General features: G+C 44.1%; 1 protein-coding gene across 1 annotated transcript in view; it reads right to left on the bottom strand.

Moving 5' to 3' along the window:
* Positions 1-247: 247 nt before the first annotated feature.
* Positions 248-21,696, bottom strand: part of RAB5C (RAB5C, member RAS oncogene family) — a 186,778-nt gene continuing 165,329 nt past the window's right edge. The window contains exon 6 of the mRNA XM_078645406.1: positions 248-4,115. Coding sequence (XP_078501532.1) covers positions 4,000-4,115 — 116 coding nt within the window. The 3' untranslated portion in view covers positions 248-3,999. The remainder of the gene's footprint in view (positions 4,116-21,696) is intronic.

Here is a 21,696-nt window from a genome sequence, read left to right as displayed (position 1 = left end):
ATATGAACCTTCTACCAATTTACATTAAAGCTGGACTTTGGATCTGGAATAAGCTAACCTTGAAGCATATGCGCATGAAGAAAGGTGCACCTCTAGTATTTGGAGCTCTACAAAATCCACTATGATATCACTTGTATCACTGATTGGTATAGAAAGGAGAAGCATTATTCACAAGTAGAAACATTACTTGTGCTGTGATCGTCCTAAGTGTAGACAGCTGAAATAAATAGGATAATTACACAATCACTGGCATATATGTATAATTTATTTTAAACAATATATTTGCAAGTTGGTCTGCTTCAATTTGATCATTCAATCACTATAGGATTTCTAACGGCCGAATGTTTGCTTCAACGCAGCCTTCCCAAGTCATAGCCGTGCCTACGTAAGCTCAAAGATCACAATATCAACATTTTAAATGTTAATGGAAGCACAGCAGCAAACACAAACAGGAAACATGTTTGAACAATGCAAATTTAGAGAAAATAAGTCATCATGAAATGGTTAAACACGAGTAAGAGATTTAATTTTAATAGCTCCCTCCAAATTTATTTTGAATAATTACATGTTATGTTTTCCATAATACAGATTGTTTCCGCTCACACAGACAAAATGACAAATATTCAAAATGTTGTTATCCATCACTGTACATGGTCAGGCCAGCTTGTGCGAAGGGTGAGTCGTTAACAACATTAGTGGCTTTATTTAACAAAATTCCTAACGTCTTGCTTTCCCCCTTCAAACATGATAATCACTTGTGAAAAAGAAAAACGTATGAGGGTTGGAAATTAGGATTGTTAATGCATTATTCCATAAGTGAAAAAATAGGCTGTAAATTTGTCATGCTACTTAGAAACAAATAATACAGACAATGGAGGGTTTCAGTAGGTACTATACAGAAGATACTGACCATTTACTAGTTGGAAAAGACCATACAATACAAAATATAGAAAAGGAGAAAAAAGGAAACTGCTCCCCCACTTTCAATACACACAATAGTCATTTGGTCAAAATATATTGCTCAGCCGCTATGAATATTCCTAAGAATGTTGTTTCCTTAAAGGATAGCAGCGGATGCAATTTGCTGTGGACAAACCCTCTCGCACTTTTTCAGTTAGATGTGAGGCACCTGCTTAGTAACACTGGTGGTCAGGCGGCATCCGGTCACAGCAGCAGACTGGAGGCTCTCCCAATAGTCTGGTGGTCCTGCTTGGAACAAACTGATAAGGATCACTCGTATAGATTTCTGGCCAAAGTAGCTGCTGACATTTTTTTGGGGAGTAGATGGTCATCTGCCTAACAGCTAGGATTAGTGTGGTACAAGAATGCATCCATGGCTGCGTTAGGCCAAAAAAAGTTAAAAATACCCAAGGGTTCTTTACATGTGTCTCTAAAAAGAACTTGAATCATTGCCCTGCTATTTTGTACCAGCAATAGATGTCACTGTGTTAGGAGCCAACATTTTTGTTACAGGAATTCTGTGAAAAAGTGGCCATAACCGAAAAAGGTGGGAGAAGTCAAGACTACTCCAAGCATGTGGTTGTCTAACAGGGCAAACATTGCAGGATAACCAGTAGCATCAGCCAACATACAAGTGCATCCATAAACGTTATGTTAATACATCAGGCATCTCACAGTGATAGCCCTGAGTTTTTGTGAATATTTTCTTTTTATTTACATTAATTGCTACCCGAGGTAACAACCAAAATGTTTTCATGTCCGCTGTATGTAAATACAAAGTGCCAGCTTTCAACTGTAACCACAAAACATTCCCTTTAAACAGAATTTTAACGTAACTTGCTCATTTTACTCACAGGTAGACTAACTGAATTTGTACTTAGGGCGACACCCAATAGACTATGGTCTTAAAGCCTTAGAGTCTTGCTTGGTATGAGTTGTCCCTCAACAGCTACCACTTAAGAGTGGTAGTTTTTTCCAGCTTGTGCCGAATAGGAACGTACATGTCACTTGCATAGAACAGTAGCAAGCAAACAATTTTATGGACACAGTTTACTGGCAATCATGGCCTGGTCAGAATAGAGCAAGTTATTGCTGGCCTGACTGCCTAACTTGTGCGACTGAATTTAGTTTAGTGATTAATCTAGAGCATTCCAGAAAACCAATCCATCATACCAAGGCCAACAATTTCCCCATCCCTGGTCCAAATGAAACAAAAACCATTCAAATATTTGGGGCACAAAACCAACAGATAAAAATAAAGGTTTTTTAATGTGCTTCCGTTCTAGCAGGCATCACAGGGAGGCAAGGCCATGTGATGACAAGTAGGAATGCTTTTCTGATCTCCTACTAAATCAAAAAACATGCATGAAATCTGTTGTATCTAGAGAGGTGATTAACTGCTATAATGAACAAGTACATATTTTTTATTACCATGTCTGTACAACTCCAGAAAAGACGTTACCTTGGAGAAAGAATGAACATTTGATAAAGAACTCTTCAACTTCCCAATTTAGTAATATAACGGAAGAAGTCAGACACTTTAGCAGGGAGGTGAAATCAGAAACATATAAAAGAGAATTCATTCTATACAACCTTTTAATTAAAAGACAATTTATCACATTCGAGCTCAAAACCTGCACTTTTTTTCAAGGTAAGACCGTGATGTTAAACGTTAACGTACTGCCACTGATAGTACAATGCAAGTCAAAGATGGAACAGGTTCATTCCTCTCAGGTTCCTAAGCTTGTAAGTAGCAATTTGGATGACTGGAGAAGGGTTCAAAAAGCTGCGAAGTTGATCTTGATAAGAAACAAGAGTTATGAGAGCCAGTAAAATGTTGTTCAAGCAATGCACCCGCCATACCAATTGGTGTGAGAACACAATCACAGTGTTAACACTCCAGTTTCAGAAATGCTACATTTAAACACCCGCTTACTGCTCACAGAATAACCTGCAGTCTTTTATTAGGCTCGCAGCCCATCTGTCATCATAATACCATGAGATACACAGTACTTTATTTCAGGATAGGCAGGGATCGCTGACCCCATCATACTATTCGCTCACTTCATTTCTGAATCCTGTGCAATACCACAAAAAAACTAAACACCAGAAAATGCAAATACAACAGAAATAAATGACATCCCTAGAAATACTTAGCGTTGTACTTTGTTCCTCTTCTGGTATCATAACAGAGAGGACTCCGTGCCATGCTACAGAACTCGAAGGCTGGACAGCTGACCCAGAATGGCATTGGTTTATGGTAGCACTCCAACACTACTACTTCACTTTCTCCCTTCCTTCCTCCGAGAATCATTTTAAAAGAACATGCTCCTAGAGGACAAGTTCTGGAGGTGCATGGAAAGTAGCTATTGAACATTCTAAACGCCCCAAGAGTCCAACTTTCACAGCCAACTAGGAGGGAATTAAGTCAGCTGTCCTTTAATAGTACGAGAAAATCGCCATTAACAAGTACTCTCCATTTCCCAACTGGGTTCATGATGCAGTTTTCGAATTTTTACAACAATCATTTTAACACAATTCTACCTGTGGTGGCCTTGGTTACAGGAAATCAAAAACTACAAACAATGGGTACACCCGCTAGGGCAATGACATTTTCAAGCTGTTGATACCCAATTAATCTCACTTAATGCCATACTCACCCCAGTTCCCACCTACCAAAAAAGAATGAAATATTGAGAGGAACAGGAGGGCATTTTTGGTAGAGGGAGGTTTCGAAGGATGTTACACGCTGGGACACTGTATCCATCACCAGGCAAAGAAGGGAAGAGCAAAAGTTCATATATATTAAAAAAAAGAGACTTAAGACTTAAAATTGAATTAGTATTTGTACAGGAAAGTGCAGGTGAACTACCCCTCCAGTTAATGATCAGAGGTTTACGGAGAAATCACAGCAGCTGCTCTGTCTTAAGTGCGATTGGTTAATGCAGATTCCAGTCAAGTCATTCTCTCTTGTTTGTGATGTTTTTTTCTATATTTTATTTTTTTGGACAGAACTTTTTTGGATTTGGGGCAAAAGGCTCAGTTACTGCAGCATGCGGTCCGATGGGGCGGGTTGTTTTCTTGGAGATCCACACCTCGATTTCTCCCCGGGGCTCCAGGAGTGTTCTGAGGCTCATTCTTCGGTAATTTCTTGGCTACAACAATAAGGTACAAATGTATGGGAACAGCAGATTGTTAATATTAAAAATATATTAGCAAATAAGATATACAAGGAATTCTACAGGGAAGGCTTACCTAGAGCAGAGGTTTTAACAGCAACATTTTTCTAACTAGTTTGCAATCCCAATTAAAATGACTTGCTTGAAATGTACACATTTAATAAGGTTCAAGTGAGCTTTTTCCATTAAGGTAACAAATTCATTTCCACCATCAACAGTCCGCCAGTCAAATATGGCTACTGCAGATGTTTGATGCTTTAATCTTTCCAGCTGTGGCAGAAACAAGTCTATGGGAAATGTCATCATCTTTGAGAAAGTCATCAACGAAGGAAAGCAGGTAAAGAGGGGAAGGTAGGGTAAAGATCTGTTCTACAGAACGTTAACTGATTAAACTAAAAGTGGAAGTAAATTTAGAGAATAGGGATCAACACGACATCAACTGGACAAAAACTAACCTGGAGCGTAATAAATTTACATTTACTATAAAACGAATCCTTGCTGGAAACCCAACAAACAGCTTCTTCACTCTAATCAGAAGGTGAAACAAAAAGGGCATAATAAAATGCTTGAATAGACTACTCGTATATAAATGAGAAAAGAAAAAGTAAGGTTTAGGGGCATCAACTAATAAGATCATAACCCTATGTGACAACACACTGTAGTGCAGAGGATACACAGATTCGGCACCTCACAAACAGCCAGTTCACTCAACAGATTACCACAGATTCTACTGACATTTTTGGAGCACAGCAAACTGCGTTCTATTCTTGTGCCAGGTACTGCATTGAACTCTGAAAAAACCAAGCCAACCATATTTCAGCTTAGTTTTAAAATTGTTAATTTGGCAGCATTTCAACAAAGATTAAACTTCATGTTCTGAAAATACCAGCGTTTGCATCTAGAATGCATCAATAAAACCCTCAAAAACTGGAATAAATTAAGTTGTTCTTACAACTCCGCTATATTACAAAGCCAACGAAACTAATTCAGGATGGGAAAATGGGGCCAAACCGGTTTGCCACATTGAAAATTCCAAGGGCTGATTTGGGTTCTCTCAGCAATACAGGCATTTCAAGTTCAATACCTCACGCAAGTGTAGCAAAACCAGATGAGAAAAAACGAATGCCTGTGCAGTAGATATTAAATAGGATTTATAATTAGTTACTTCTTTGGGTTTTTTTTTTAAACAAAGAACTTTGATGTGCCAAAATGGAACTAATTATTTGTCATGTTATACAAATAGTGAAGAGAAACAACCACTCCAATGCTTTACATGTCTAAATATTGAGTGTGATATGGAGCACACTACTAATTAAAACAATGAGGGTTACAAACCACATGTTTCCTGCCCTTACAGATACTAACTAGATGGCTGTTCATAGGTCTATTTATATAAAGTCAGCTTAACTCCGTTCTAGCCTCTGGATTTGTAAAGCTGGAAAGTTATTCTGAACTTGAAGTTACTTTTGATAATGGCAATATACAGGACCAATAAGTTGTAACAATCGACTTTTTCAAGACCGGTTTGCAAACCTGCTAACACAGGACTGTTTGCTTTTGCTCCGTCACCACTCGGTCCAGCTGATATGAAACAAGCGCAGTAAAAATAATTAGGTTTTAGAATACAGCTTGTACAATAAAACAGTTGGACTGGGGCTAGTTTTGGAACGCTCCTCCTTTATGGAGAGAATGAACAGTTTAGCAAACCCTTAAAAAATAATTTGGGATAGGCATCAGTAACCTAAAGTAGCTAAAGAAACTGTTGAACAACAAAGTGTAATCTTACTTCCTGTAGCTCAACTTTATATTCCTTACTTGGCTATTAAATTCTAATATGCAATTGAAATCATAAGAAGTAAGCACGATAAAAAAGTAGGAAATCTTGTATGCCTTGCAATTCTAGGCTCTCTACCGGCAACAGTGCATGAAATTCCGATCTTTCAAAAGCCTCATCTTACACAGAAATATAGCAAAGCTTATTTTTAAAACATTTTCAAGTGTCAAAAAGATGATCTGAGTGCCGCCTAAATCAAAAGGCATTACGTATGATGATTAAGTACACAGACTGGACGAGAAAAGGAGTTTGAGGTGAAGCTGCCTACTTCTGGGCGCCTGTAATAGGTCACAAATCTGAGGCTTGCGATGATCTGTTCCAATTAGGCTTTGCCCAGGCCACGAAACCCTCAGGAGCAACCAGTTGAACCTATGTAGAGCAGATGTACATTTATACAGGTAGAGGTAGAAAACAAGTTACTTACCTGTAAATACGGTTATCAAGTATTGCCATCTTTCATAGATTCACATACGTGAACCATTCCCTGTTGTCTAGTTGGGAGTGCCACAGTAACATAATCACGATTCAGAAAAAGGTGTGGTGATGAAGAGTGTCTGAATTAAGCAGACCACTCTTACCCAGTCCAAAGATCAGGGCTTGATCCATCACCGTTATTTAGCTCACTGCCCCATCCCAGCTCAGAACCTGGCTATATGCAAATTAGTCTGTCCCTGGCCCAGTGCATCATGGGGACTGGGTATGAGTGTTCTGCTTAATTCAGATGCTCTGTCCATCACCACCCCCTTTTCTGAACAGTAACATAATCAAGCAGTTATCAACAATTGCCATAGACTATAATGGCATTAGGTCATTCATTTAAAAGCTTATGTCCTTTTTAGGTCTAGCTGGTACTGCACCCGAAGGATGCGTCCAGCTGGAGACTTAATGTTGCCTGTCTCGGGGGAATGAGGGACAAAAGGGTGTTACGAGCGTTTCTACCAGATTTGGGTGCGCGAACGCGCACGTTCCGTCCCGCGCCGTGCACAAGCGCGCGCATATACACAGACAGACAGACACTCGCTCACATACACCCCCCCCACAGTCACACACACACGCATACACACAGACTCCAAGACACATACACAAACGCTCACACACATACACAGCTCCCCGCCGCCGCACGTGCGCACACACACACATGCCCCCCGCCCTCGCAGCTCAGCAACAAGGCGAAGCCCCACTCACCGGCTTCCTTCGTGCGGCGGCTCTCCTCTCATCGGCAGCTGTAGGGCCCGGCAGCAGGACTCTTCCTCCCTCCTTCGGCACCGGGGCACAGGGTAGGCTCCTTCCTGCTCCGGTGCTCCAAACAATCGCGGCTCTTCCGTGGGAGGCAGGGTAGGCTCCCGTCCTCCTACTTCCTGTTTCCGGTTGTCGCGCCCGGCCTGCCTGACTTCCTGGTCGCAGGCCGGCGGCGATGTTCGCATTCAGGTATGGACTTGCTAAATGTGTAGCGCTTAACACAAAAACGAATAAATAGCCCCTGACAACTATCCAACACTGCCAGCTCTTTCCTGTATACCCGAGCATATTGTATAAAGCTATTAAAACAGAAATTTTGTTACTTCGATCCTAAGCAGCGCATGTGCTGCTCTTCTAAGCACGCTGTATTCAGGTATGGACTTGCTAAGATAATCTTGCAGTTTTGTCCTATCGCTGAAGGTTGGTAGGTTGGGGAAGAAGTGTCTGGGGCGTCCTTTAAACAAGCATTTGCAATGCAATAGGTCTCACTTTTGCGAAAGTTTCAGCTATTAGCATTGAAAACGACAATGCCTTTTATTTATGTTTTAAAAGCAAAAACATAAATAAAAGGCATTGCCATTTACAATGCCAATAGCTCTAACTTTAATAATGCGAGACCTATTGCATTGCAAATGCTTGTTAAAAAGCCAATCAGCTGTCAGCACCCTCTGAATACTCTTAGCAGAGGCTGTGTCCCTCAGATTTTCCAAGCACTAGTGGGAAGTAAATATCTCATAAAACAAGAGAGGAAAGCCTGTATGGGGAGGAAGGTGGGTTATATGTCAATCTATGAAGGATAGAGATATCAATATAGGACTAGCTATGTTGTGTTAGAGGAAACTCAGAAGGTATATCTGTAGGCAAACCCTTAGGTTTGGTCATGAAGCCCTCACACACCAACCTAGTTGGTGTCATGCTTCATCATCGGGCCCACCACAGTGACACCGAATGTGTCCCGGGTGTGCTGCGACTCCAGATTACTGAGGAGCTGGTATTCTTACTGAGTGTGCAGTGTTGGTGAGAATGAAGATGAAAGGTTTTAAAAGCTATACAGGTGGTCCCAGTTCCCGAGGGTAAGAGGTAAATTTAATACCTGGGCCCCTGTTGGCAAGATAAAAAGGCTGTGGACGATGTGGAGTATATTAGGGGCTCCTACGTCCTTGTGGTCTACATGTTTCAGCCAGGCCTTTTGATTAAAACTGGCTTTCCTCAGGACCAAATGAGTATGTGTGGGTGAAAATAAACTATATTAAGTGAAAGTGTGTGGTAAAAAAGTGTTGCACTCGCTAAGGTGCCGTACGTGTAAGAGGGGGATTCCCTCTGCTTTAACTTGCTACTTGCTGTTAAAGCCTCATGGGTCACTTGGCAGGGAGGGAAAGAAGATCGGTATTTCCGATCAGCGGTTCCTGCGACCTATCGTCCTGCTCCAGTGTCCCGAATGTCATTGTCAATGTAGCAAGTTAAAGCAGAGGGAATCCCCCTCTTACACGTACGGCACCTTAGCGAGTGCAACACTTTTTTACCACACACTTTCACTTAATATAGTTTATTTTCACCCACACATTTTCACCCACACATACTCATTTGGTCCTGAGGAAAGCCAGTTTTAATCAAAAGGCCTGGCTGAAACATGTAGACCACAAGGACGTAGGAGCCCCTAATATACTCCACATCGTCCACAGCCTTTTTATCTTGCCAACAGGGGCCCAGGTATTAAATTTACCTCTTACCCTCGGGAACTGGGACCACCTGTATAGCTTTTAAAACCTTTCATCTTCATTCTCACCAACACTGCACACTCAGTAAGAATACCAGCTCCTCAGTAATCTGGAGTCGCAGCACACCCGGGACACATTCGGTGTCACTGTGGTGGGCCCGATGATGAAGCATGACACCAACTAGGTTGGTGTGTGAGGGCTTCATGACCAAACCTAAGGGTTTGCCTACAGATATACCTTCTGAGTTTCCTCTAACACAACATAGCTAGTCCTATATTGATATCTCTACATATAACCAGGGGACCCGGACTGGCTTACCTAGTCCTCTCTCTCCCTTTTGATTTGCTAATCTATGAAGGATACCAATACGGGATAACCTTAGCTACAGGTAAGTAACTTATTTCCTTATCCAGTATTGGGGTATCTTTCATAGATTCACATGCTTTATTCAGAATTGCAAGCAGTAATGTCAAAGATCATAAGAAGACCTTGTCAGTGTGCTGATGTCAGTTCCACACTTTTTTTTTGGGCCTTCGAGGCGAACAAGTGAATCGCCAACATTTCACGAGTATACAACTTAAAGAAGAAAAACTGGAAATTCTAAAACTGACATTTCCTAGTGAAAAGCATATTTTTTTGAATAAACATAAAACAAATTTCATGCTAATTATTTTTTCGGTATAAATAGGCAGGCAACAGGGAGGTGGGTGCAACAGTGAGGAATCCACAGGCAGATCCACCAGAAAAATCGTTACCGAAGGTAAGTAACTTGTTCTTCTCATGAATGCATCTGCCTGTGGATTCCTCACCCTTTGAATTGAATTTCCAAGCAATCGCGCTCCCGGAGGAGGGTGCCCGCCAATCTATACCGAAAAATCCTGCAGCACAGAATGTGCAAAGTGGCCGTCCCTCCTCACCTATGAGTCTAAGCAGTAATGCTTCGCTAAAGTGTGGAGGGAGGCCCAAGTTGCCGCCTTACAGAGGTCTACAACAGGGACACCTCTAACTAGAGCCAAAGAAGACAACTTAGCTCTGGTTGAATGAGCTTGAATACCTACAGGAGGCTCCTTCTTGGCCAAGGCGTAGCAGATCTTGATGCAGAGGATGATCCACCTGGACAGCTTTCTCTTGAGGACAGCCTTGCCCTTAATCATGCCCACATAGCCGATGAAAATTTGGCTTTTCAACCTGAAGTCTTTTGTCCTGTCCAGGTAGAAGCGGACCGTCCTCTTGGGGTCCAGGCAGTGAAGTCTCTCCTTTTTGGAAGGTTGAGGGGGGGGGGGGGGGGGGGGGGGGGGGGGGGGGGGGGGGGAGTGGGGGGGGGGGGGGGGGGTGCAGGGAGGAGGATATTGTCCTAGATGGAAGGGAGTGACCACCTTAGGCAGGAAAGAACCTCTGGTCCTAAGAACCATATTATACACATGTATTGAGGTAAAAAGGAGGCTTAGCGCTAAGGGCCTGCAGCTCACTAACACTCCTGGCAGAAGTAATCGCAATCAGAAATACTGTCTTAAATGCTAGAAATCTCAATAGACAACTATGTAGTGGTTCAAAGGGGACCCCATCAAGATGCAGCACCATTTCTGGAGACCTTGCTTTGAGTAGCCAGTTACACAGGTAGGGGAAAACAAGAAACCTCAACCTTCTGAAATGTGCGGCTACCACCGCCATCACCTTTGTGAAGACCCGTGGTGCGGATGTAACCGAATGGAAGGACCACATTCTGATAGTGTTGAGACCCCACAGTAAAACAGATACTTCCGATGCAGCTTCAGGATGGGAATGTGAAAATACGCCATCCTGTAAATCTATCAACACCATTCAGTCTTCCTGCTGCGGCACCAGGAAAACGTGAGTTAGGGTCAACATCTTGAACCTCTCCTGTTTGAGGTAAAAAGATCCAGAGGTCTAGGATCGGTCTCAATCGCCTGCCCTTTTTGGGAAACAGGAAATACAGGGAGTAGCATCCCTGACCCCTTTCCTGCTCCGGAACTACCTCTATTGCACCTTTCTCTAGTAGAGACAGAACCTCTTGTTGCAGGAGCAACGTATGGTCCTCCAAACACCAGCCCTGGCAAGGGGGAAAGGAGGGGGAAACTTCCAGAAAGGAAGGGCGTAACCATTTTCTACGAGATCCAACACTGAGATCTGATGTAAAACATCTCCAATTTCGTAGAAAATGTGACACCAAACCTCTCACGGGAGCCACAAGCTCTAAGATATGGGGGGAGGGGGGTATCTAGAGCTGCTTCACTGCGGTACCAGTTGGGGGAACAGGGGAGGATGAAGAGACTTGTCGTCGAGCTGATCCCTGCAGGCAACCTCTACCTTTCCCTCTGTATGATCTACACAGTGGATTTGCCTGTTTTTGCTGCTACTGCTCCTGGGACTGAAATGGAGTAGCCTTGCCAAACCCTCGAAACCCACGGTAACCAAACCCTCTAGGTTGGGACTGCAGGCCTAACGATCTTGCTCTGGCCCTACTATATTTGAAGCGCTGTAGCACTGAGTCCGCTTTGGTTCCAAAGAGTCGAGAGCCATCAAAGGGTAAATCCAAAAGGGTGGCCTGCACATCCTGTAAAAAACCAGACCCCCCTTAGCCAGGCGTGCCTCGTAGTTGCCACTGAGGAACCCATCACCCTAGCAACAGAGTCAGCTGTGTCAAGCCCCGATTGAATAACTTGACAGGCTGCAGCTTGAAGATCTGACAGAACCTCTGCAAAGTGTCTCTGAACATCCTCTGGAGGTTTCGCATCACCTCGTTGACCGAATACATTAAGGCATGAATGTAGCGACCCAGTATGTATGTTGCATTTTTCGATTTTAAAGCAATACTGGTGGAGGAAAATACCTTACTCCCTGGGTGTTCCATCTTTTTAGAATCCCTATCTCTAGGCGTCTGTTGTAAAAGCGCCAGAAGATTGCTTTTAGAACATGACGCCTGACCCACGAAGCTCTCAGGAGACTGGTGTGCTGATAAAAGGCCGGATCCCCAGGCGCCACCGATCTGGACACAGAAGGGGCAGATATTGACTTCTGCCATACTTCTGATATGGGCAACGTCAAAGCCTCATTAAATGGGAGCAGAGGCTCGGTCACAGATGGAGTGAAGAACCTCTGTTAGGATGTTTTACTTCATTTCAGCAAAGGTCAACTGTAAGTCCAGGAGATCAGCAGCTTTTCTGGTAATAGATTAGTAAGAAGAGATCTCTTGAGAAGGTAGACCCCAAGGAGAAGAGCATTCCCACTCTGGAGACATATCAAGCCCACTAGCCTCTGGAAGCCCCTCAAACTTCTGCATGAGATCAATAACACCCCCCCCCCCCCTCCTGTTGCTCCTGGAATTCTTCCTCCTCGAGATGCCTGTGCCTCTCTTCTAGACCTCAACTTGGGTATCTGTGTCGGCGGCTTTAGGGCCGGCGTCAACGGATCTACAGGGACAGTTGAAGTCACAAACCAAAGCCGAGACGACACCTGAGAATATTCCATTCTCCCCTCCTGGGATTGCACAGACATTGAGAGCGTCTGCGTCGGAGAGGCCAACTCGGGGTAATAGCAAGAACGGCATGAAAGGTGCCTGTGCGAAATGAGGTGGTAATCCTCCCAACTTTTAACTTAGCGGCCCCATGGGGCCAACAGGCACCCAAGAAGGGTTAGCTGCTCTGGGGAACATGCCATACATCGCCTTTAAAAAATGCAAAGGATCCGTACCAGGAGCCGGAAAGGGTGGGTACAGATCTAAAACCTCCTGTTCGGGAACAGCTCGAGGCTGTAAGACCGGTTCTGGCTGAGGTGCCAGAGAAACTGGAGCCGGAGTGTTCAGAGGCGTCACAACCCTGGTCGTCAGAGAAGCTCTCTGAGTCGAAGAGTGTGCCAGAGTCACCGGAGGCGGAGGGGAAACCTCATCCTTTCTGTGACACCGTGGAGCTTGAGACGCCGACTTCGGCAACCTGTCCTTAAAAGAGCAACATCTGGAGCCATGATTCTGCTGCTGCTTCTTGTGCTTCCTCGATGACTTCTAGGTGTGCGGAATCGGATACTCTGACTTCGATCTAGTCCTTCTTCGGCCCCGCTTCTGCTTCTATGCCTTGGCCATGAAAAATTTGGCCTCACTCTCTGAGGGCACCACAAACATCCCTTGACCTGGTGATCAGACGACAGGCACCAAAGACAATTATCATGAGGTCAGTGATGGACATAGAACACCTGCATTGCCTACAAGGTTTAAATCCAGATTTCTTCTGAACAGCCATCGCACTGCTACAATTTCAGGAGAACCTGTAACAATGAAACACTGTAGAAATGGAAGCCCTGGAAAAAACCGTAACGCATCGACGGTGCAGAAAAAAGGGAACCGACGTAAGCACGCCAACAAGGTCTTCTGGTGGCTCCGATGATGTTGCGCATGGTCGTGAGCGGAGCCGTTCCATGGGGACGTCCTCATTGACGCGAGAGAGATATGGAGAATTCAGTGCAAGGGGTAATTTAAAAGGTGAGGAATCCACAGGCAGATGTATCCAGCAGAAATGTAAAGTATACACATACGTGCCAGTATAGCAAAACAGATACCCTTCCAATGTTGTAAATGTCGATATATATGTAGTCTGAAGAAAGAAAAAGGAAATGCTCTACCATGCATTAAACTAGAGAATGAGGTAACATACGTGTAGGCGCAGAGAAGATACTCATGTTCTTGTACATAATCTTTTTTCGACTTCTTAAACCTATACTAATGGTACTTGGAGAGCTTTTTTAAAACATGACTTAATCTTGTCATAAGGAAAAAATGCAAAACAACAAATCACTATATTTATTACAAATAGATACATCATATGCATATATACATTTATATAAAGAATCCTTCTTACTAGAAAGAGGCTCACCTTAGTTGAACAAATGGCGTAATACGGACACCTGCTGGTCTCGTAGAGGGTGCCTTAGTCTTTCCTGTTAAAGGTCTGGTAGCCTTATTGTGATAAAACTGAACTGTCGCGGAAACCCATCTAGCAACAGTGGCTTTTGTGAATGCTGTTCCTTCCCGGACTGGACGGTAAGCCACAAGCAACTGACCAATATTTCGAATGGCCTTTGTTCTTTGCAGGTAAAATCGGAGACACCGTTTGATATCAAGCTTATGTAATGCCCGGTCAGCTGATGTAATTGAATTTGGGAAGAAAGAACGACAAGTACTGGTTCATTAAGAAGAAACTTAGATGGGACTTAGGATAAAGTCCTCTGTGACCTGAATTATTGTGTTTTTATATAGCGAATGCTTGTATTTCACTAACCCTCCTCGCCGAAGAGAGCCAGGAGGAGAGGTACCTTCCAAGTGAGGAATTTCAATTCAGTTCTGTGAATTGGCTCAAATGCTGCTTCATCAATTGTATGAGAACCATGTTGAGTTTCCATTCTGGATGGGGTGCCCGCACTGGAGGGAAGGTGTGGAAAAGACCGTTCATAAATGTTTTCATTAGACTAGTGGCACAGAGGGAAGGAGCCGGAGTGGCACTTCTGTACCGAGAGATTGAGGCTAGGTGCACTTGGACTGAAGCGAATTTAAGGTCTGATTGTGCTAAGGAGAGTAGATATGGCAAAATCCTAATCAGGAGATGCTTGAAACAGATGGAAATGGTTCTGCTTCTGGTGCCAACTAAACAATTTACATTTAAGCTCCTGTGTTTTATTAATACTTTCAGCTCTAGACCATGCTAGAATGTCCCTGCATTCTTGAGAGACATTCATGTCCCTGAACTCCAAGAACTCAGGAGCCAAGCATGTAAGTGAAGAGATGTTGGTTCTGGATGAAATACCTGGCCCCTGTCCCTGGTCAGGAGAGATGGCGATGGCTGCAGGCGTATGTGCCTGGACTCAGATGAGGAAGTTCCGGGAACCACCACTTAGTGGCTATTAGTATCAGGCGGCAGCGCTCTGCTTTTGTTTTGACAAGTACCCTGGGGATCAATGGGATAGGGGAAAGGCGTAGGCATATATCCGGGACCATCGCATCAAAAGGGCCTTTCCTAATGATCCTGGGAGAGGGAACCTGCTGGCATAGGACTAGCATTTGGAGTGGCCGTTCTGGCAAAGAGGTCTAGCACTGGTCTTCCCCACAGCGCAAACACTCTGTCCAGTTGCTACTGATTCAATTCCCATTCGTGGCAACTGTCTGATGCCCTGCTGAGGGCATCTGCTAGGGTGTCGTGTAGCCCAGGGACATGTTCGGCCTTGAGAGATATACCATATTCTGTTGTCCACTCCAACAGTTCTTACGCTTCTTGCGATAGAGTGAGAGATTTAGTTCCCCCTGTTTATGTAGGACATGTTGCCCATATTGGCTTACAAACCAGCACGGAGGCACCTGCTATCCTTGGTAAGAAAGCTTATAGGTAGAGAAATATGGCTTTGAGCTCCAGACTGTTGATGTGTCTCAGTTTTTGAGTACTGGACCATTTACCCTGAATCTGAAGCTCTTGTAGGTGGCCCCCAGCCTTTCAAAGAAGCGTCCGTTGTTATAATAAAATCTGGAATCAATTGGAGAAAGGTAAGACATTTCAAGGGATTTGGCCTGTGATACCACCATTGCAGGGCTTCCTTCATGACCAGAGTTATATGTAGCATGTCTGAAGGATTCTGATGTTTGCAGCCACTGATGTTGAAGCTCCTCCTGAAGAGGTCTCATCCTTGACCGGGCCAACAGGATGAGGTCCATCACTGATGAGCACACGCCTAAGAAATGATGACTTGTCTTGATTCACTGTCAGTCCTAGACTGTGAAACAGACCAGCTTCTGTAGTATTGGTGACTTGTGTGCTTTCAGCAGCCAGTCATCAGAGTAGGGGAATACTTGGTGACCTTGAGATCGTAGAGCTGCAGCTACTGGAGCGAAGCACTTCGTAAGTATCCTTGGTGCAGATTACAGGCCAAAGGGAAGGACCTCGAATTGGTAGTGGGTACCAGCTACTGTAAACATGACTTTTTCGATGGATGGGGATGTGGAAGAATGAGTCTTCCAAATCGAGGGAGGTCATGAAGTCCTCTTTGTTGAGGCGACGTGGGATATCGGCCAGTGTTACCATCCAGAATGTTATTTTCCTTAGGAATATGTTGAGCTTCCTGAGGTCCAGTATTAGTCTCCATTCTCCAGATTTCTTTTTTATTAAGAAAAAACAAAAGTAAAAACCTCGTCCCCTTTGCAGCAACGGGACCTCTTCGATTGCTCCCTTGGAAAGCATGACCATGGCCTCTATGTGTATTAAGTGAAGACGAGGGGGAGGGGCTCGCCTGGGTGGAGTAGTAGGTGGTTTCTCTGAATTCCAGGGTATGGCCAAAGGCTACTGAATCCAATACCCTTTGGTCTGTAGTTTTGTCCTTCCACTGCTGTAAATAGTTGGAAATTCTCACACCCATGGGATGAGAAGGATGGGAATCTGGTACCTGATCTTGTTCATTGTTTTCTGCCGGTGTCATGGGTGGGTGTTCTCTTGCCGCCCCCTTAGGCGAGAGAAACTAGCTGTTGATGGTTGACGTTATGCCGTAGGCTGGTAGTTCTGTCTGCATTGTGGCTGATAGGCCTGATATTGGTGGGTCCTTTGAAAGCCACCTCTGTAGGCGGTGAATCAGCCTCATCTGGCTTCCCTAAATGACACCTTCCTGTACAGCAGGGTGCCTAAAGATTTCGCCAATTGTGTGTCGGTTTTTATTGTTAAAAAGCACAGTTGATGGACAGAATGTAGAACAATGTCATACATTCACCCCAGTACAAGGATCTGGGCCTAAATACATCGTTTTTTTGCACTCCACACCACCCTGGGTTAGACACTGGCTATATGCAAATCAGCTCTGACCCTGTGCCTCATGGGAACGGTCCAGTCCGAACTACCAAGCCATGTCTTTCCCAGACCGGAATCAAGCATCCAAGGACCGGTTTCTGGCTATCAGCCTTCATCAGCCTGGATAGCTTGACTCCAGTGGTGTGGAGAGCCTGGGACTCACGTCTGAGCATACCCAGCCCACTCGGGGTGAAAATTGCAAAAACCCAGGGTGGTGTGGAGTGCAAAAAAACGATGGATTTAGGCCCAGATCCTTGTACTGGGGTGAATGTATGACATTGTTCTACATTCTGTCCATCAACTGTGTTTTTTGCAATTTTCACCCCGAGTGGGCTGGGTATGCTCAGACGTGAGTCCCAGGCTCTCCACACCACTGGAGTCAAGCTATCCAGGCTGAATGAAGGCTGATAGCCAGAAACCGGTCCTTGGATGCTTGATTCCGGTCTGGGAAAGACATGGCTTGGTTGTTCGGACTGGACTGTTCCCACGAGGCACAGGGTCAGAGCTGATTTGCATATAGCCAGTGTCTAACCCAGGGTGGTGTGGAGTGCAAAAAAACGATGGATTTAGGGCCAGATCCTTGTACTGGGGTGAATGTATGACATTGTTCTACATTCTGTCCATCAACTGTGTTTTTTGCGGTTTTTATTGTTAGGCGCGCCTCATCAATTTGTTTGCCAAACAAGAGCCCATCGAAAGCCATATCCAGTATCTTAGTTTGGTCTTCCGTCCTGAAGTAAGAGTTCCTTACCTTCGGTAACGATGAATCTGGTAGAGACGTTGTCTAGCCACTGATTCCTTAACTTTGAAATTCCCCAGGCGTCAGACGGGATCCGGACTTTTTTTTGCAGCAGCAGCACCTCTACGCACCAGAGGGCGGTGCCACACGACCCCGCCCGGACGTCGTCAAAGTACGTGACTTCAGCGAGGTCATAAGTCCCTCCCGGCTCGCTGATGCCAGTTTTCTTCGGAGAAACCTTTCCGCGGCACAACGCGGTGCCACCAACAACAAACTGTGAAAGTATGGGAACAGTGTGCGAGGAATGAAAAATCTGTGAATAAAGGAGGATGGTGCAAGACACCATCGTAAAAGGCAGAATTAGAAACAACCTACATACAAGTGAAAAAGCTGTGAGAAAGAGACCCTCAAGCGAAGTGAAGACCCTTCCCCAAGTGCAACAAGGGAAGAATATCTCAACAGACAGAAATAGATCGTCATTACCATGTGGAACTGTGTCGTCCAGCAATAACGGAGCACAGAGAAAACAGTCCACTGCCGAAAGGTATGAAAAGACTGGCACTGCTCCTATAGTAATGGAGGTCTGAAACAGAGGTCAACTGATCCCCAAAGAAGACTACTGTAGAGGAGACCAGAACCCTGAGTCAATAGAGAAGGCGGGAGGGAGGGAAGGCAGCAGGAAAAGAAAAGAAAAAGAAGATGAATCTCCTGGTGAAGGTGAATCAAAAGGCACCATTTTACAGGAAAGAAACCCCTTGGAGGTAGTCAGCTGTGTATGGCAACAATGTGAGCACCCGTGAGAGACAAACCAATGGTAACTGAAAGAGACCAGTGGAGAACCCCACTTGGGAAGGTCCTCGCAGAACGGGGAGGCTGGGAGGGCGTTAAGGAATCTACAGCTAAACAGCGTCTTTACCAGATACATCGTTACCGAAGGTAAGTAGCTCGTACATCTGATAGAGACAACTAGCCGCAGAATCCTTAACTTAGAATAGATACCACAGCCATACCCCAAGGGGGAGGTGTGTCTGCAACAGAACATAACGCGCCAAGCACTTAAGCTGGCAACAGAGTGATGGACAATGAGGGAGCCTGTGGCGGAACAGCCAGACAGTAACCAAAGTAGCTCGGAAGAGCAAAAGATAACGGGATGCAGGACATCCCAAAAATTGCAGAATGGCATTAGACCATACCTGTATGAGCATGAGCGGTAGAATAGGCACTGGCCATATACCAGAATAAAAGAAAGAGTAAGAAGGACCATTCTCAGCTTAATGGTGCACTATGTGAACACGGACCAAAGGTTAAGAAGAAACATGAAGAGATGTAACCAGAGCCTACCAGGCTAGCCCACGTAAGGAAGGCCAGAGAGGCTACAGCCAAGAACCAAAGATCAAGAGGTAGAACTCGGCAATGTTTTTGGAAGTGCAGGCGGAAACAAGAAACACGCCAAGTGTACACCGAGTCCCAAAAGGGGGAACAGGAACAATCTGAAGCACGCTGATGCGGGCCACCACAAAAACATGCACAGAGCAAACAGCCACAGAGACCACAAGGTGGCGTAGCTAAAATAAGCATTAGACTGCCCTACCAGGCAGCCTGAAGACTAAGGTGAGAACCAATACACAAAATACAGATACGCAGAGTGTACACCTAGGACGAATGACATAAGAAGAGCCGTCCCACATGCCCAGCTGATATAATATAGGGTGATACCTAAAGAAGGAGGCACATCTGAAGGAAGGGGCAGTAGAGGCACCAACGTACCAAGGCGTAGAATGGGAGGAAGAATCTCAGAATTCTAGACCACACCCTCCGACTGGAAGGAAAGTAACCCTTGTCCAGAAGAGAGATATCGTTCAGTAACTGAACACCAAGAAGGGAGCAGTGTAAAACTGGGGAACAACCCCAGTAGGTTGAATGCAAAAAGGAACCTTATTGGCAATCCTGCATGCATCACTGAAAAGCTCTCAGGCACATGGAGACATATATATATATATATATATATATATATATATTATGTACAGAAAGGGCAGCACAACTGGATACTTTTTCAAAGTTGCTTTATTTCACAACACTCCACCAACGCGTTTCAGCCTCACGGCCTTTCTCACGGTTAGTGAGTCCTTTTTTGCTTTCACATTATATACTGTCCCATATTAGCCGTTAAGTGGCATTATGGGATATGTAGTTTTTAGCAAAAATTTTTTTTACATATAAGACAAACAAAAGGACTGGTATGTTAACATCACTAGTATAGTACTTAGCGCCACAAGTAATGTTTACTCAGGAATTACTCTGTTTTATGGTTTATAAATTATAGCGAAGTTGGCTTGTAATGGGTATAGTACCCTGGTCTTAAAGTCAAATTAAGCTGAGTTCACTTTCACTCTAGATGTATGTGGAGATCTTCTCCGAAGTTCATGCCTTTAGGCTGTTTCGTTCGAAAACGGACAATGAAGCGGGATTCCATTTGTCGCAAGAGACGGACAGTGTCTCCTCCTCTCTCTGTTTTAGACAGCATTTTCAGTCCGAAAAAGGTCATGGCTCTCCAGTCCCCATTTTGACAGGCAGTCAAGTGCTTGGCAGTGGCATACAACATATTCTGGTTTTTCACAGCACGTATGTGCTCCAATATTCTTTTTTTCAGCATACATGTTGTCGACCCAATGTACTTCATACCGCATTTGCACTCTATGACATACACCACATTTTTTGATGTGCATGTTATGTATTGCTTAATGGCCATTTCTTTTCCATCTGGTTCTCGTACTGTCTTTGTTTTTCTGCCTATTTTGCACGCTTTACATGACGTGCATGGCTTGAAGCCAACATTCTGTTCCATCCACCATTTGGGTTGTTCTTTTTCTTGGAAGAAACTTTTAACTAGCAGATTTTGCAAAGACGTGTTTTTTTTGTACGTGATTGATGGGTGTTTGTCCACTAGAGGTCCTACATCCGGGTCACTGCTGATCAGATGCCAATATTTGTTCAATTTCTTGGCAATAATGCCACTTTCCTTGTTATAAGTCGTGACAAATCTGGGTGGATCTTTATCCTGTCGGGGTTTCTGTTTTTCAATGAGCGTTTCAGCTCTGCTGATTTTGTCTGCCTTTTTTTTGGAGTCTTTTAATACATAGTCCTTGTATCCTCTTGCTAGGAATCTTGTTCTGCTTTCACATATCTTTTTTTCGGCTTCTTCTGGTTTAGAGCAATTTCTTTTCAATCTTATGTACTCTCCATAGGGGATGCTTTTGAGTAATGATTTGGGGTGGAAACTATTACCATGGAGTACACTATTGGTCGCCGTTTTTTTTCTGAATAGTGTAGTTTCCAATTTACCTTCCGAGACATATACTTTGGTGTCTAGAAAGTCAATTTCTTCACTGCTTGTTGAACAGGTGAACTGTAGACCTTCCTCATTCTGATTTAAAGTAGTGAAAAACTTTTGGAATTGTTCATCAGTTCCATTCCAAATCAGAAAGAGGTCGTCAATATATCTGACCCATAAGATGATCCGGTCCAGTTCTTCTTGGTCAGTTGTATTCCATGCGATCATCTTCTCCCAATATCCCATGGTCACATTTGCATAATTGGGAGAAAAAGAAATCCCCGTGGCTGTTCCGCACTCTTGTCTGTACAGGGTATTGTTGAAAAGAAAGATGTTGTTGGTAAGACAGAGTTGTATCATCTGTAGAAGCATTGAGGTGTGCTCTATTTCTTTAATGCTACGTTGTTGTAAGAAATATTTACAGGCTTTCATTCCCACATCATGTCTTATCGATGTGTACAGGGATACAGCATCTATTGTCACCAAAAGATAGCCTGGGTTCCATGAAATGTCCATGAGGGTTCTCAAAAAATCACCAGTATCCTTCAGATACGAAGGCATACTCTTGGCAATGGGTGCGAGAAAGGTGTCTACATATCTCGATACTTTTTCGTAAAGGGAATCGCAGGAGGAAACGATAGGTCTGCCGGGCGGGTTGATCAGGGTTTTGTGGATCTTTGGCAGGAAGTATATGCACGGGGTGATTGGAAATTCTGTGATCATATATTTCATTTCATCCTCATTGATCAAACCCTTCCTATGCCAGTTCTTTAGGTTTCCATGTAATTCAGACATCATTCTAGTCATTGGATTTGATGTAAGTTTGCTGTAATTTTGGGGTATGTTTAGTTGACGTTCTGCTTCCAG

The sequence above is a fragment of the Lissotriton helveticus genome, chromosome 5_1 (assembly GCF_964261635.1).
Source record: "Lissotriton helveticus chromosome 5_1, aLisHel1.1, whole genome shotgun sequence".
NCBI classification, from domain to species: domain Eukaryota; kingdom Metazoa; phylum Chordata; class Amphibia; order Caudata; family Salamandridae; genus Lissotriton; species Lissotriton helveticus.
The sequence above is the reverse complement of the archived record's forward strand: the minus strand, read 5'-3'. Positions and strand labels throughout refer to the sequence as shown.